This window comes from Sceloporus occidentalis, unplaced genomic scaffold (genome assembly GCF_023333645.1).
Source record: "Sceloporus occidentalis isolate IW3139 unplaced genomic scaffold, rSceOcc1.0.p SCAF_165, whole genome shotgun sequence".
In the NCBI taxonomy this organism is placed as follows: domain Eukaryota; kingdom Metazoa; phylum Chordata; class Lepidosauria; order Squamata; family Phrynosomatidae; genus Sceloporus; species Sceloporus occidentalis.
In genome coordinates, this window is record NW_028317145.1 from 1,492,282 (window position 1) to 1,510,698 (window position 18,417).

The window sequence follows — 18,417 nt, forward strand, 5'->3', positions numbered from 1 at the left end:
TGCTTGCCTAAGGCAGCGGCCCTGCACTTTGCTCTGACAGACGTTGCTACTGATTGGCAACTTGAAGCAGCCGCTTGGTGGCAGGAAAGTGCTCTCACTGAAATCAATGGGAACCCTTTCCAGGCATGCACACCGGGCTCCGACTGGCCGCCACTATCTCAAGTGCAGGGAAATTAGCTGAGGAGGGGGCAAAAGCATTTGCAAATAAAACACCCCAACAATTGTGATGACTGCAGGGTCCCTGCCATGTAGAGTTTATTAGCCAGAGCTGCCATTCAAGGATATATACAAAACTCTTAAAATAACGTTGGTTAATAAATCTATCTTCATATAAAACTACAGACGTTAGACTCTAAACATACACTATACTTGTACTCAGAGCATTTCTCGTCTTGATGGCATGCTTAGACATAAAAAGGGACTAAAAATGCCGGCTTGATATGTAAAGCCAAATGGGCAGAGAACTTGGACCACGGAACAGTCCAACCCTGTTGTCTAGAGAGCTGTAATATATTCCAGGCTTTCTAATTAATGATACGCATGAAATATGTATCTACAAACCGGAGCCAAAGTGTAGTTTACTTTCAGTTACCGAGGAGGAAAAACCACCATGACGGCATCTCCATTGCTTTATGGAAAATTTTATTTATGATGCTTCCCAAACTTTTATTTAATTTGAAAGCGCTGTGTGTTGCCAGACCAAGAGGCCATTAACCACCTTGAAGTATTAGGATGACATTTAACTCAGTCGCAGGGGGTAAGGAACGTAAGAGTATCACTGAACAGGGGAAATGTTACGAAGCGTACATCTGCATACATTAACACGCATACACATAGAAGCCAAAATGTGTCCCCTTGAAGTCCCAGACCAAAGCGATGCCGGCTACAATGGAGTCCACCGCCGAGGTGGGCCATCTCCAGCCAGTCGGGCTCAAATAGCATCCTAATAAAAGGGGGCTACCCAGCCCTCAGGGGGTTGCAGTTCCAAAACAGCCGGACGGATAACTTCTACCTACCCCTGGAACTTCAGCAAAACTTTGTGTTTTGGGGGAAGCAAAGGAGGGTCCAAGCAGCCGTAGAGCTGATGGGGAGAGACGTGCAGTTAATACGTGGACGGTTGGACAAATTTGAGGCGGTAGAAAGAAAAAAAAAAAAAAGATACAAAAGTATCATCATGATTAGCAACCTTCAGCAAGGGGTCAAGAAGCTAGGCGGCACATGTAAGGGGCCACTAAGCAAGATGGAGCATAGTTCAAAACCAAAAACTCTGGTGCAATTAAGAAGAAATATCTCTTAAAACCCAATTATCCCCGTTTTTTGGTACCCAAATCCATTGTGTTAGGGATATTAATGAGACAAAATAGGTAAAACCAATATTTTATCACACACGCAAAATAACGACGCTACCAAAGATTGTAGTACCACATCCACAATATTAATTTAAGGAGATACCCTATATTTTATCTCCGATCCTAAATCCTTTCAGATCGCCGAAAATTATAATTCAAATCAGATATATATCACAATAATAATCAATCAAAAATATTTATTTATTGTGAATACAATTTATAAAATCTATATATGAGTCAAACAGTGCATAATATAAACACAAAGTTCTTAAAACATGTCAAATTGCAGTATATCCAAATACGGTATATTATCGAAAGTTATCAATATGAATTAGTACTTTATGAGTCTAACACAGCATTAATTTCCATCCCACTCAGCAACCAAAAATGATAATCAGGGCGGTAATAAAAAGATCACTAACTCTATTATATTAGTTTAACTAATATGACAATTTAAAATAATTTAATAATGTCCAAGAGTATTCAGTGACATTCCTAATAGATGCAAATAATGTCAAACTTCATCTACAGGTAAAAGTACCTTTTCATTATTGTTATTATCACGGGTCATAAGCTGCAGTCTCACAAGCCGTCATATACAATAATGCAATATACTATTTCCCAGAAACAGGGAATTCTATACGAAGAAGACAAAATTCACCTCTAGTGAGAATAATAAAACAATTATATTTACCACCACTTGTTGCTGTTGTCCAACTGGTCCTTGTAGAAGTTAATCCAGGTTCAGTGGCAAGAAATATAACTTACTAAAAGTTATACAGATTGGGACTCAAAGTAATTCTAAGAGTAAAATTATGGTGCCAGGATCTTAAGATTCCAATTCTCTGGGGTAAATTTAAATGAGTCCGTCAGGGTCTGTCTGTTTCAGGTCCGTCTCTTTTTTTTAAGGTCAGCCCCCTTTAATTATTAAAAACATAAGCTTTTAAAGACAGGGCTTATTATCATAGCCTCCACCTCTTGATTGGAATTCTCCAATCATAATGGTGGGTTTTACCCATTATAATTAGGACTTTTACTCGTATTTACATCGTTGTAATTTCTTAATTTACCTGCGAGAGACGCTCTGGTCTAAGAAATAACTTAAGACCATTACATATGTGTTAGGAATTTATCCTTGGTCACCTTATCTTTAGATGTTACCTCCTATATAGTAAATCAGGTCTTTGTAGTCACTCATATCTCCAGACGTTGCCTCCTAGGTAGTAAATTAGGTTTTGGTGGTCTTACGACGTATCCCCCATTCCAATTTACATTCCTAAGGATATGCAGTGTCTACTCCTTAACTTTCTCATGGAAGATAACATTAATTGGATCATATATACTGAATACTTCTTTGTTCTCAATTATTGAGGGAACAAAGACACACAGAAATAACCGTTATATGATTAAATAAAATAAAATGGCTCTGACTCCATTTTGTGCTCATGTAAAATACAGAATATATAGAATACATGTTTTCTAGCATAAAATATCTGACAATTGTGACCTTTTTCCTCTTCTGAGGCTCCTTTTCTAGACACTGAGAACGTTTGATGGGTATAATTGTATCATGGGGTGCAGCCCTAAAATGTCACAATTCCCTTTTTAGTAAATTGAAACAGTTTCAAATCACCCACTTCACTATTCATTATTAAGAGCCAACATGGCTATATGTTTCTCTTGCAAGAAAGGCTGAGCGGGTCCTTTATAGTTTAAAGGTTGAAGAGAATATGAAGACATCTTACATATTCAACTACACACATGACAGGGTCAGCCAGACTCTTTCTAAAGCAGAAACGCACTGAGATTTGCCTTTAATAGTGTATAAAAAGTCAAGGAGCTGAAACCACAACTCTTCCTTTTAGTGAATAGATGTGTTTAGAAATTAAAGTGTCTACACAATTTCTAAACACCCTGCTCAATTACATAAATAGGTCACAAATTCTCAGGACGGTCCAGGATCCCAGCCCTCTCTTTGGCGATTTTTAATGTGAGAAAATCCTACTGAAATGGCAGGGATGCCCACCAAGCAACAATAAAACTTCTGGATAAAGGCGGACACACGCTGCGGAATCTGGCGGCGCTTTATAAATAAATGTAATGTAATGTACCGCCACACTTCCCAAAACTGGGGGCCTAAAGGCTGTCAGATGACAGATTTCTCATTACTAGATAAGGAATGGTTTTCAAAAATAAGCACCAAAAACGCAGTGGAAGCAGAAGCAGTATATTGACGATTGGCCGGTCAGGGGTTAAAATAAACATAATGCAATTTCCAGAAATTAAATTTATGCTTAATATGGGGATAACACGCAGGGTCCGGACTGACCATCTAGCAAAGTGCAAAGGCCCGTGGGCCGCTGGCTACATACGCCCTGCTGCGAGCCTTAAAGCGAGAGGACCGACGTGCCATCGCCAGTCCTGCCCCGATAACGTGTATTACAGACCGGTCAGGGTCTAAAGGGTTAAACACTACCTGCAAAAAACAATAAAACATCTGAGAGGAGAGAGTCGGCTGCATAGATTTCTCAGAGTCCGTTAAACAGGAGTAACTACTGAGGTTCATCATTATGACATTGAATCATAAAACTTTACGCGTCTGTATAACACACCGACACCAAACCCGTGTCTTTATTTTTATGTTTGGGGAAAAAAAAATAAAAAAAAAGAATGAAAAGATTAAGCGGCTGCACCTTATCTCCAAAATACCCGAAGGCACATACTTTAGAAAATCTCCCTCATTTAACATGTCGGGCACTCGTAGGCACAAAGACCTCTCCTCCATCACATGTAATCATGACAATCATGTCTCCCAACATTCCCGCGGAACTCTAACTACGTCCCGCTTTTCAGGACAGTGGTGCAGCTCAGCAGGACAAGTAGTATTTGGGGCCGCAGCCCAGAGGTCTCGGTTTAATTCTGAGGGGTCTTGGATGCTGGATAAGGCTGTCCCTGCAATCTTAAAATAAATCAGTCCAGGTGGCTCTTTTCTGGAAAACCTATCCTAACGTCAGCAATTTACACTAGTCACAAATATTAGCTTTTTAAAACATGGTGGCAAATCCCGTCGAACCCTCTGGTAGTTTTGGCTACGACATAAGGTACCACCGGACCTCGGAGAGTACCTGGCAAAGCTTTGTTTCTTAAAAGTTTCCATCCACCCGTTATAAAGAAAAAAAACTCAGAGCTCTCAGAGCTCCTGTACGGGAAGGTTGGAGACGACTTACTTGTGCTTGTATTTGTTCCAACAGCATTGATCGTGGAGGGGACGGAGGAGGAAGAATAAAGCGTCAAATGTCCATTCTCACAGCCCACGTTCTTGTCCTGCCAGCTGGAGGAACTGACACAGATTCCCGAGTCTCGAGAACTCGGCCAGCCGTTCAGCTTGTCGTCGGAGTTCTGTCTTTGGTGGTAATAATGCATCTGTCCGTAGTCTAAGGAGTCTGAGCGACACCTGCTTTGGGGGCCAAAATTACCCGACGTGCGGTCCTCCAGGTGGTTCAGCCACATGGCCAACGCGCTCCTGTCATCCAGAGACGTGGCCGGGTGTATCAACGCGTACGACAGTAACTGGCGGCTCTCTTCTATATGCTGGTTGTGTTCGATCGAATGAGCCAGTATTTTTGGCAACAGCTTCATGTACTCCACTTTCGCATCCATGTTTCCAGGTTTCAGTAAAGGCAAGTGGGTTAATAGCTGAGAAATCACTTTGTCCTTGGATTCATGCTGCCACTGGTTAATGATTGCTGGAAGAAAAAATACGGAAAAATACATAAATAGAAGCGGACACTTTGCTTGCTCCCCCTGCCCCCATCGCGTTAAGCTATCCCACAGAAAATAACGGACCTAAAACACACAACAGTATGTGGAAAAAACACGTAAGACATGACTTTATAATAATCATTAAAGGCGACATTCATTAACAATAAACGATTTAAAATATATCCCGTAAGATTTAATTCACCACTGATATCCTACATATAGAAGCATAACTGCCGGGGCCCGGTTCAAAGTGCTGGCGCGTCCGAATCCGCAGGCAAATTTCAGCAACTCTGCTATACAATAACTTAATAAGCCCCAAAGTGCCGAGGAATCATATATCAATTATAAAACTTATATAATAAAATAATCCTTATAAGCGGGATGTAAACGAGAAGGAAGAAAGCTTTTGGAGCGTCTCCTGAACTAGTTTACAAACCCAAAATATACGATTGTTTTGTAAAGCTGCAGATTAAAGCAAATTTGGACAAAAAAAAAATCTGCTTTACGTTTCATTTGCCATCCAGAGTCGCTTCAGCCCACACACAGAAAAGAAGCGACTCTTCACCGCAGGGCCGCACGTGGGCAGTCCAGACGCCGAACACGGCAAATACACCCCAAAGAGAAGCCCGGGGAATTCGTAGCAGATTCCCACAGCAGAAGTTACAAGAGATAAATATTGATGCACCGAACATGCACAACATGTCAGGCGAACACCCACAACGCTTGCTCCGGCAAAAGCGCCGACGGACAGATGGTGATATAATCGAGAGATCCCGCCGCAACGTACCTACAGATCTGGAACGCTGAGAAACTAAAGTCTAAAGAAGAAAGGGGGATTGAAGCACGTTACAACCCCGGTCCAGATCTGTTAGCGATGGCTTGGCGGTATTGGGCATGATCCAATTCAGTCCGCTGTAAATAAGTCCTAGCTGGATGCTTTTAGAACATTTAACAGCCGTGCAAATAGTTTCGAGAGCCCAAAAATGACGCATAGCCAGCGATTCATATACAACAGAGAAAAACAGAGGAGCCAAGAGTAGTTTTTTTAAGGAATCCTCGCCACTTGCCTCCTTCTGGATGTATCTGTGCTCAGATATTAATGTTAATATTAATTATACACACGCCTAGGCATACAAATAACAAAGATCACTCATCAGTTCTATTCATCGCTTTAGTAACGCTATACTTTTGTGCCAATATGTTTGCTTTGTTCCCAGCCATCACCCATTGTACAGCGCTACTGAATTTGACGGCGCTATATAAAACAATAAATAGCAATAATAATACCGTATTTGCTCAATTATAAGACGAGGTTTTTTTTCAGAGCAAATGCTCTGAAAAATACCCCTCGTCTTATAATCGGGGTCGTCTTATAATCAGACCTCAAATAGGTCTGACTATGAGACGACTAAGATCCAGATCCCCCGCAGCTGCAGGGGACCTGGATCCTCCTGTCTCCCCCCCCCCCCCGCCCCACTTACCGGTACTTCTGAGTCCCCGGTGTGTAGATGTCTACGCGATTCGCGTAGACAACTTCCGCTGCAGCCGGAAGGAGGTGTGGCTAGCAGCGGGGGTTGTCTGCGTCCATCGCGCAGACCTTCCCCGACTGTCAGAGATCAGAGTTCCCCGTACCGGTAGTCTTATATTCAGGCTTTCTTTTTTTTCCTAAATTAATATTCAGATTTGGGGGGTCGTCTTATAATCAGGGTCGTCTTATAATCGAGCAAATACGGTAATTACTGGATTCTTCATTTATTTGTCCAGCAAAACAAAGATGGCTGGCATAATATCCAGCAATATGTATACATTAGTGGCCTGGAGACCTATACCTTTCTCCTAGGATTGTCATCTAGACCGTATTCCACTAAACCCAACTCTATAAAAACAAATAAAGTTTAGATAATAAACACACAGTCTACACATAAAATAGTTTTAAACCGTCTCCAAAAAGGACATTCTCCCGCTCACCCAACCAAATACACCTTTACCGAAGCAGGGCGCTTTTAGAGAAACTCATATTCCGATGAAGGGGTTAAGGAGTTAAGACAGCGAGACAACATCGAGGCCATAATACACATCCTAATACAAGACACTTACCAATACAGATGAAATCAACGAATGAAATGTTTAAAATTTATTCAAAACAAAAACAACCATATCTAAAACAAATGTTATTTTTGTTTGCAATTTTGACAAAACAAATAAAGAATGGTTTTGAAAACATACAAGCCGCAGGGCTGCCTTGCTACCCGTTTTAAACAATCGGCACTGGAAGAGTTAAAACCGGCTGGGTTCCCAAACTATGCCATGACTTGTAAAAAGAAAAATGTTTATAAAGGGAAATTGCTTCAAACCACCGCATGCAGTACAAATAACTCGGAATAAAAATAGAAGATGAAGAAAATACAAATATAGAATCTGCACAGGAGAGCTTAAAAAAACCAAAAACGCATTTCTCTGGGTAACCCCAAAAAAGAATTCCAAATCTCTGAATAAAGAAGCCGAACCGCTCTGTTTTTATATGAAAACGTGTACCGTGTAGAGTTGGCACTGCCGCCCCACGGGTTCTAAAACACCCAAATTCCTAGTGACGATAAACTCCCGCACCCCTGCCTACCTTTCGGTGAAACCAGCCATGCTAACTATCCTTACTGGCTGCTGCCTGCCCGATGCGTTTTGAACCCAGCTGAGATCTGTCGCTTAGCCTGATAGACCGGCTACCACGTGATCGATCAAACGTCAACGAGCCAAACAAAACGAGTAGTAAAGGGGTTTCTATAAACGCAGAGAAAACCACAATAACCACAAGTTACATGTGATCTTTATAACATTTAAACTGTCTGAACAAATAAAGCTTGAACATTGAAAAAAAAAATCCTTTAAACAATCATGCCCAACAGTCACCTGACTCATCGCAGAAATATACCCCTTTCACGCGCGCCCAACAGGTCTCTCAGAAATCACATGACTTCCATATTAATGGCTGATCCGGTAACCGCTCCACAAACTAATAACCGCGGCTAAATCAGATTCCGCTTTATTTGGCCTCGGCTGCTCCGCAGAGGTACACAGAGGCAGCTTTGAGGCCAGAATACTCTGTCTCACCCGCCAACTCAAACTCTGCTACAGTTGCATTTTGTTTCCTGGTGTTTTCTTATTGGTGAGGGCAGCGGCAGGACGGAAAAACACCCAGAGACGAGAACAAAAACAGGGAAAATCAGGGAGCCGAGTGACAGAGGAAAGCCTCAACGAGTCGCCGGAGAACAGGCCCGGTTTTCATTAGAGGCCGTGTAATAACGGCCTTGTGCGTCACCGTTTAAAGAGACGCGGAATCCCGGCTTCAGGACAGACTAAAGAGCCGCAGATCTAAAAGCCAATTGTGAGCCACGCAGTGAAGGATCAGGCTAAAGGAGTAGTATTTCCGCATGACAACAGCATGGATAACCAGAGGCAGATGTAACGACACTGCGGCAAAGTGTCCCTGGAATGGCTAGAAAATCTGGCGACGAGCGCATAGACTGCGTATACAGCTGGTCTCGTTTTGAGGAACCCATAGGCCGGCGAGCCTGCAAGCTTGTGATTTCTACTTCAATCTCACAACTGCACTTGTTCATTACTTTATCATCATCATCATGATGATCTAGGAGGATGGGGTGTGGAAAGACAAGGGATAGAGTTAGAGGGAGCTCCAAAAGCTTCAGATTAACAATATGGGGCACGACTGTCCCTTTAAAACGATGTCTGGTGCGTGTTGTGCGAAGGGTCCTACACGGGACAAGCACATGGGTTTGATAACGTATCATGTTTAATGGCTCCTTCCTTCTAGGACAGGAAACATTGCGGGAGAAGCGTGCAGTGACTGCCCAATGCCACCAAAACCCTCGGCATGACTTCGCTAGAATCGCATCTAAAAGAAAAGCACATCCCTGTAACTGGATGAGGGGAACATCACCACAGCGCTGGATTTAGCGAGCACATGATGGGCATTCCAAATATATCTCCTCCGTGTGACACGGTCCAAAGCGAGAGAGAGTATCACTTTATATTGACATCACAGGATGTTATAGATTTTATAACCTTCGTCTGCCAACCTTCGTAGCCTTTAAACAGACAAATTCTATTCCATTAAACCCAAAAAATACATTAATTACCCAAGATCTAGGGCGTTAGGCTATTTATACCGAACCTCCTATAATGATGAGATATGATCGTACGTGGAAGTTCTTGTGGATTGGCTGCCAGGAGTCCATCTTCTCCTGGGGCAGGGGCCACATTTAACAGGCAGGGCTAGCCCCGGTTAAACTTTGGAGGGGCAGGGAGTAGGAAGGACCGGGGCAGGAATGGGTAGAACCAGACATCACCCCCATGCTCAGATATCAACTAAACAAGACCCGGGGAAGCAGCTCTTCACACCTGGAGACTCTGTAAATACGATGATTAAGGAAACAAAACAATGAAGAGCGTTGCCAGGGACCCAAGTTCTAACCTCCACATAACCTGGATTGGAATCTCACATCAGACCAACGCATTTTAACAATCAGATTTGATGGGATTTCGTAACTTTGGAAAAAAAAATCAACAAAATTATCACTGAAGAAAAAAAAAAAAGTCAACTAAAGTCAATTGTTTCTCAATTCTTCTCCCCAAACATTAAAGGCTTAAAGGGAGATGCACAGCAGGGGATGAAGGGGCATCCACCATACTAACAGGAAAATGACAGATTTCTTCTTATGTTATTCTTAATTCACTGCACAAAAATGTATGAATCATCAGTTTCCACTAGTAACATCCTCAATGGAAATGACAGGAAGAAAAGAAAAAGTTTTTACAAAAAAAAAAAAAAATAAGGCTCTCTCGGCTTGTATTCTCTCGGGTCCTATCTCACGGCATAGGAATCTGCTGGCAAACCAACAGGCGGCCCAAAGAATGTGGAGTTTCCATACTGCCTGACAGGATCCCAAACGATGCCGGTCACTCGCATTCCTGCGATTTTAGATCACAACTCTAATTATAAGCGAGATTGGGCGGAAACGGGAGAGGTCATTGTTCTGGGACAGCCGTCATCCGCCGATAGTGGGATATTCAGAAAGAAAGCAAAAGTAACGTTAAACCAGCTGAGTGCCTGGACAGAAAAGCAACCCCTCTAGCCACCCTACAGGTTATTTGATTTCTCTTTATCGCTGGAAATATACCAGACCCAGTAAGCAGAAGTCCTGAAGTATACATGCGGAGTTGGTGTGAGCCATGATCTTAGTCTTCATACAATACCAAGACAGGCCGTACGCGAGACGGCATCGAGCGATTCGAGAAATTCACGATTTCAAAGAGCACTCCCACTCTTGGCACTGGTGAGTTTTAAATAGCCTGCCCCGAGTTACCCCTGAGATTAGACTAATCGTCTTTAAATAGGGTTGGGTAGGCTGGTGGCATTGAACAATCCTAGCAGGACGATTGTATGTACCAAAGTAACAGTGTTAAAAAACCAGGCCAGATATATTTATACTATATGAGAGGGGTATAAAGAGATAGGGACAAAGGATCCTGTACAGGAGAAATTGCTGGCTATAGGCTTGACTTAATACCTGCACCACACAGAAACAGGATGACAATACTAAAAGGTAGTTTATTACAAATTACACACACCTCTGTGCCCCCCCCACTCGTCGCATTTAGGAAACATTTGCATCGATGAGCAAGCGCATAAACCGGCTTCTGCGTACACACACCTTCCCAGCTGCAGTGCCGAGCATCCCTGTTGCTAAGTGATGCTCCTCCTTGGCATTTTCCGTGAATCGTGTTGTCATAGCAACCAAATGCCACCTCTCCGCAGATGTGCAGGTAACAAAATTAAATCAAACTGTACGACTGCGCCACAGAGTATATTGACCCCAATTACCAAAAAGTTAAAATAAAAAACACAAAAAAAGCCTAAAATAGAATTGAGTGATGTCTGCTACCCCTGGATGTGTCCCATGTGGTCTTAAAGTAGGACGTTTTGGGTGTTTTCTTAAAGGGGAACTCCCACCATCTTTAAGGGGGGGGGCACACAGTTTCACCTAACAACTCCCTAAAAAGCCCACATGATCAGGTACCTACTGACTAAATGACTACGTTGCGACCAAAAACATGTGCGTTCTCCTTTAAAATAAGACCTTTCTTCCTCCCTGTGGCTGTCTCTAAGGGGTAGATGCTCTACTGCATGCTTGGGGGGGGGCAACACTTCAGCTGTCTAAATAGAGACACCTGTGTTGGACGGGTGTGCGCGGGGGTGTGGGGGTCAGATGCAGGAGGGGGCGAGTAAGTGCTGTGATTAACCCTCAATGAGTAAAGAGTGACTTCAATTATTTTCTAAAACATGGGATGAAGGATAATTACATCTACACAGTTTCAGCGGATTAAACCCATTTACAGGAAACTTGGGGTTTCTAATACACATTGATTTGGAGATACTTGTTCTAAAACTCGCAACTATTTTAGCTCCGGGAAGTGAACCGTGGCTAAAGGTGGCAGAAGTGGCACATCAATTTCCACCCTCACGTCCTCTGCCTTCTCTTTACAAAGGGTACCAAGAGCCAATCAACTTCTACAATATTGAGAATAGGGGGGCTGTAACGATTGCATTAGCGCCCGGTTCACTTTCCTTCCAGTTTATTCAATGATCTGCTGCATTCCCTATTTTCTTTGCGCTTTAAAAGGTTGGGACATGATACACCGGATTTATAAATAGGCTTTGTTAACTTTTGCCGTTTAACGCCGTCTATTTTTAGACTTGGTTTGGATTGCTGATTATGCTTTCCTTTTCCCCTAGCCTGTGAGGGCTACTAACTCAACGCGCTAATCTTGGTTAACCCTGCTTTGCGTATTTTCAAATATCTGAAGTCTTACAAACAAACAAAACAAAACACCTCTGAGGTCCTGAAACTTTATGTAATGTTACATACCTTTTTATTTATTGGACCAGCAATGATAAAGCGATCAGCTTTAAGTAATGGCTCAGACAAAAAAAAAACCCTTAGGGATTTAATCACTAAACGGCCAGTAAAGTGCATGACTAAGGGACGCCCCCATGGAAAGTATCATTGGCAAGGGCCAAGTTAACCTACCCAATGAATGGTTAACTCATAATTAGAAAAGAAAAGCCAGGATTTGAGAAGTTTAGAATTACAACTCCTGGTTTAGTGAATAACCTCCCAAGCACCTGGGAACACTTAGCATTCTAGAAGCATTTCTGATGCAAAGTGGTTAAAGGGAAGCATCTACCGTGAACAGTCTATTGGTTGCTATGGCAACAGCATCACCGTACCAAGAGACCGGTCCTTATTCTGACTTCTGCTGAATAAGTTAAAATCCCAAACTATAAAGAGAAAACTAGTTTCCCCCTACATCCCCCTCAAACTGCCCTTTGCTATTAGAAAGTATTTAGTAATTACTGTAAAAGCTAAACTGTACCGCAGGGCTGGGCATCATGTGGGAAAAGTGACAGACTGTATGAGTAGAGAAATCTTATCTGTTAGAATGTAACATTTAAGAAGAGACAACTAAAATAAAAAATTGATACACGTTAATCACATAAAAAATAAACAAAACAAAAGACAATTCGTCTATTGGTAACCTCCACCTGGATAAGGCATCATTTTACTCCTAATAGTTGCTAATTAGTCTCTATACTTAGGTCTAATGTATCAAGAGGGACAAATAATAATAAAAAAAAGAATCTAAAGTAATTTAACCCTATGCACATTTCACTATAGTTATCCCTACAGTATCATCAGGGGGGGGCTTTCTAAAGAGACAACCCAGGGATGGAAACATTTTATGGGAGCCCACCACAATATTTGGTTCTGGTAACAGAGTTTTATATATGTAACACCTGAATGCAGGCGACTCGATCATTTAAAGAATTAGAAGTCAAGGTTCCCTTGAAAACGCTATACGAAGCATTTGATTAACACATTTGGAGAGTAACTACATAGACTCTACATGATGGGCTATTAAACGGACTCAGGGTCGGTTCCCAGGTAATGACTGTGACCTCAGCTAAAAGCATCTGGAAATACCAGCTTTACATCTTCTATATTCCACAAGTCAGATCTGGCGAAAGGAAAGAATAACATCAAAAAGGAAAGATACAAGAGTATGTCGTGTCCTGGGGAGATGAATTCTAAAAAAGGTGCCAGGAGGCATCTGCATGTAATAATAATAAATTACTGGAGTGTAGGGTTCTTCAGAAACCTTGCACACACACACATATATATATATATATATATATATATATATATATATATATATATATATATATATATATTCTTGAAGAATTACTATTTACTTACAAAAAGTTAGAATATTCAGGAGCAGAATGGTATTCTAGGGGACACTACACACAAAGGCCACGTTATGTTTCAGGAAAAGTATATACAGAAATATACCACTTGCAAAAAAAAAAAGTATGTAATGTAAGCAAGTTTTGCTTTACTGAGAAGATGGTAGATAAGTGGAACTGCCTCCCGTCAGAAGTGGTAGAGGCTTATACATTGAGGGAATTTCAAAATGCATGGGATAGGCATGTGGATTCGTGAATCTAAGACACGATCAGCAAAAGGGGGCAGAGTAGATGGGGTCGAAAGGTTCCTACCCGTTATCTAATTCTGTGTTTATAGGGCCGGGTCTGCCCCCGACTCCGGCATTCAGATAGTTAATACAGGACTACTGCATATAAACCAAAACACATCTGCAAAATGGGACACGCATTTCCAAAATAGATTTAAAATTTGCTTTTCCAAAAATATTTGTGATGTGGTTCAGGTACAGAAGGGCCATAGTTCTCCCAGTTTCTCTCAGTCGTACCCACAGTGGAACCAAGCTGGCGATCGTACAAAGTTTCCATGGCAGGCGGGGAAGGGTTTTAGAGTAACACACTTGTGTAGTCACAGGATGAGCTACCGTTTTATCCACAGATTTGTGAATTCAGCGTCAGCAAACACACTGTAAATAATGTTAAAATAATAATATAAATACTAAAAAAAAAATATAATGTGAACTGTGATGTCATTGTGACATCACTGGCATGTTCAGGAGGTCCCTAGGAGGACCTCTAACCATTTCTGTGTAAAAATAATATATAAAAAATAAAATTAAAAAAAAATATAGAAAAAAAAAAAGATAATTAAAAAATTATTAAAAAAACCTTACTTCCCATTGCCCTAGCATAACATCTAACCAGTATAACCCTCCTGCCCCCGTTCACAACCCCCAAACCCGTTAAGCCATAGGCAGAAAAATTATACAAAATTGTACACCTTATAGTATGCTCCCTGGTGCTGGGAAAGTCTGGAAAATCTATATAAATTAGGTATTTCTGAAATCAGGACACCTGAATTGATAAACTTGGAGGGGATTTTCCATCACTTCACCTAATTTTGTGAGGATTCAGAGGGAAAATGTAAAAAAAAAATTAGTTTATTTTTCTAATCTTTGCTAGTTCTTACTAAATTTCTCATTCTAAAATTTTCAGCTAATCATCCAACTATGGTATCAAAAGAAAGCTCTATCTCTCCTTGAAAAAACAATATATAGTTTATATGGGTACACTATTCACAGGAAAAGAGAATCATCGCTAAACCGACATACCCCAAAAATGGCAAAATTGCTCTGGGCTTTGAGGTACCAAAAAAAAGGTGACCCATTGGCATTAAATTGTCTTGTCTGCTGGAACTTTCACCCCCCCCCATGTTTCCTGGCATGTACATGTCTTAACAGCTGGGGATCCCGGCTACGCTGTCCGCTTTTATAAGTCTGAGATACTCACAACTTTGCAAACCAAAACATGAAAAATCTTTTGCGAAGAATAGTAAAAATTGGGCTTTTTTATTTTTTTATTTTTAAAACAGGTCTCAGTTGGCACTGTGATTATTGGACAAAAATGATGACCACATTGGATAGTCACTAAAATGTCCTAAGGTCAGCTCAGCTGTTAAAGTTGGCAGCGTTTAACGGCAACTGGAGCCTAGCCAACCACGAGGCCAAATGCCACTTAATCGATGCTGGAGGGGATGTAAAGTTATCTATAAATCCGGTTTAAAGAGTGCAAAACTATAATCGCATGGTCACTCTAGAAGTCATTCTGCAAGTCTACTCCACCGGCTCTAACACCACCGATTTTCCTTGGCCCGTTTTAAATTGTATCCAATTATCTACAGCATGTTTAAAGATAAGCACTCTTTTCTAGTTTAATTCAGAAAGGAAAGAGAAAAAAAAAAAAAAAAAAAAAAAAAAAAAGCATTTTGTTTCTCTGCTGCTCAAAATCCAGGCTGCGGAGCATTTATCAATCATCCGAGTAACGCAGAGTACAACGGCGCTACGGTTCTCTACTGAACCAGAGGTCAACGACGAGTCCTATGGCAGGGATCCAGCAATCTATTTCAACCCCATTACCTATGAGCAGCAAATCATGTGCTAGTGTCACTCTAAAGCTTCCCTACAAGCTCACCACCTTGTTAAATGTCCACGCAAACACAACAAAGACACACAAACGTTCCCATGACCTACGTCGCCAAAGACCTATGGAGAGCAAACACACGTTTTGGGAGAGCACCCGGTCCTGCGGCGATATAGCGGCCTACAATCCTTACATCGATAGATCATGTGACCGGCGGCAGTACAACAAAGTTATAAGAAGAACATTGCTGTTCCTTCAAGAGAAAATGTTAATTCCGTTTTGACCCAATTGGTGTCCAGATACCCATACATTGTAATATATGCTGCCTGGCACTTCCTCTGGTGATTAGATTGTAATGTAAGCTTACACTATTTGTTGCGGTACACGCGGAACTCTTCTTCACCCTGTGAGCCCGCTGCGGCCCCCACACTTCGTCTGATCCAGTTAACTTTCCCATTCATGATTCCACACAGAACTCTCTGAAGTGAAGGGGGGGGATCAGGGGGGCTTTTGAATTTTCCTTGCTGTGTAAAAGCCCTGCTTCAGTAACCGGGCATGTAACGCACACAAGGCTGCCCTGTTCCCTTTAAAAGGCGTACAGCGGATGAATAATCCCTTTCACAGTTTATATGGAAGCTACATAAGTGCTAGAGACGAAAATGCTTTTGCAAAAAAAAGTCTACTAGAAAACAGATATTTAAATAAAAAAAAATCAGCATATAAAGATTTATAAAAAATGCATCTTTAGGTGTGAATAGAGTCGGTGGAATGAGGAAAGCCACAGCGAAATGGTTAGTTTTGTTTGTATTTCAAGCCATTTACACCAAACTATATACTTGGTACTTTACACATAACAAGCAGATGTCTCGATGGCTGGGTGCATGAATGTGTATGTAATACAGATCCCAATCGATACATTCACACACATCTCTACCTGCATATGTATTATATGTCCGCGTGAATGTTTGATGTCAAACTTAAAATCTTCTTTCATTACATCCCACAAGTCGCTATCACTCCTGACATTGTTTGGGGGGGGGGGCAGGGTTGATATATATACACACACACATATATATATATATATATATTATATTATATAGAGCCTATGCTGCGATCCGGGGTCAATTCTGCAATATTATTTAATTAACCCGATTATCTTATTGTTGACCGTTTCAATTTGCCGACACAAAGCGCAGGTATTTAATAATATCAGGCTGGGGACCTGTTCATTAAGCACGTTAGGAAAATGCTGATCATTTAGAAAAGAGGGGGTTTGCGAATAAACAGCCATTTTTTTTGTGCGAAGCGTTGATCGCTCTGGCCGGGCTGAAAGCGAGTGAATCATTTCCTCTCCGACCGAGGAGCCGCGCTTACTAAAACAAACGACAGATTAGCCTCTTGTTTGCTTTATGAATGAGTTCGCTAAAATTACAAACCTGCGCACATATTCACCATGACAAAGAAAAAAAAAAAAAAAAAAAAAAAAGCCTTTTTCCTGCTCACCGTATGATTTGTTGGCACTAAATTTCCCCTGATTTAGAAAACTCATGTAAAGAAGAGTTGTTGGCTTTCGTATGGAAAAGCACAACGGCAAATTATTACAGAACGTATTTCCTTTATGCCACATAATCTTCGGATGCTCTGACATTTCAATTGAAGATCAGAGGAGTCGGAAGGAGAGCACAATGCGGACGACACTCAATGCAAAGTTCAAAAGACACCAAACACAATTTAAAACCAACAAACGTAAGAGCGACACGAAGAAACAGAACGCCGCTCAGTAAGGGCGACACGAAGAAACAGAACGCCGCTCAGTATGGGCGACACGAAGAAACAGAACGCCGCTCAGTAAGGGCGACACGAAGAAACAGAACGCCGCTCAGTAAGGGCGACACGAAGAAACAGAACGCCGCTCAGTAAGGGCGACACGAAGAAACAGAACGCCGCTCAGTATGGGCGACACGAAGAAACAGAACACCGCTCAGTAAGGGCGACACGAAGAAACAGAACGCCGCTCAGTAAGGGCGACACGAAGAAACAGAACGCCGCTCAGTAAGGGCGACACGAAGAAACAGAACGCCGCTCAGTAAGGGCGACACGAAGAAACAGAACGCCGCTCAGTAAGGGTCCCTGCAAAGCTTCAATGAAATATGAATTCCCATAACGCGATCTATGCCTTAAACCACAAGAACTTTCTGGGTCTGTAAGCCTATTCTGGGGCAGATCGGCTAAGTCTAGACCTAGCGGGGGGTTGTTTCGGGGCAGATGTTTCAGCCACTATTCCTCAATAAAGGCAGCGGGGTATCCAACAGATACTTTTCTGATGACTGTTTGATGCACATCAGTTCCTCAGAACAGATCATATCTCAGCACTCATTAAAGACCACAAGGTTAAATACCTGTTCAGTATCCCATTAAGTATACCAGCCTTTTTCTTTTTAAGAGCATTATTGACGTATTTCAGTTATTAGCGCTGGGTATCATCCTACAGGAGGTTAAACAGAGACTGTACCGATCACATTCATTCGCAAAGCTCAACGTTTATAAATAAGTGGAAAAACACAACACGGAGGACCCGCGCAAATCAGGCAATTACACTTGTGAGTAGCCTGAGCCGGTTTAATTAAGATTTAATTTAGCACAGCCAATGAACACCCCCCCCAAAAAAATACACTGTAGTCTACCTACTAATGAGGCTAAAATTTAAGAGACATGCTGTTCTTGGCAGTAAACTGTCGCATTATTTCTCTTTGGTTTATTGTTTTGCCACAACGGAGTGTAACGCTGCTCCAGGTCAACATAACAAAAACAACTTCCAAGACACCCAAGAAGAGCGATCTCGGCCACATATACCGGGACAGAGCCAAACAC

General features: G+C 41.7%; 1 protein-coding gene across 4 annotated transcripts in view; it reads right to left on the reverse strand.

Annotated features, from left to right (window-relative positions):
- LOC149279471 (protein Smaug homolog 1) overlaps positions 1-18,417 on the reverse strand; it is a 45,445-nt gene that overhangs the window by 16,556 nt on the left and 10,472 nt on the right. For 2 of the 4 annotated variants that reach the window (XM_089501151.1, XM_089501149.1), the window contains exon 2: positions 4,577-5,095. In XM_089501151.1, coding sequence (XP_089357277.1) covers positions 4,577-5,095 — 519 coding nt within the window. Of the gene's footprint in view, positions 1-4,572; positions 5,096-18,417 lie in introns of all 4 variants that reach the window. The other 2 variants (XM_089501148.1, XM_089501150.1) reach the window with 1 other exon arrangement.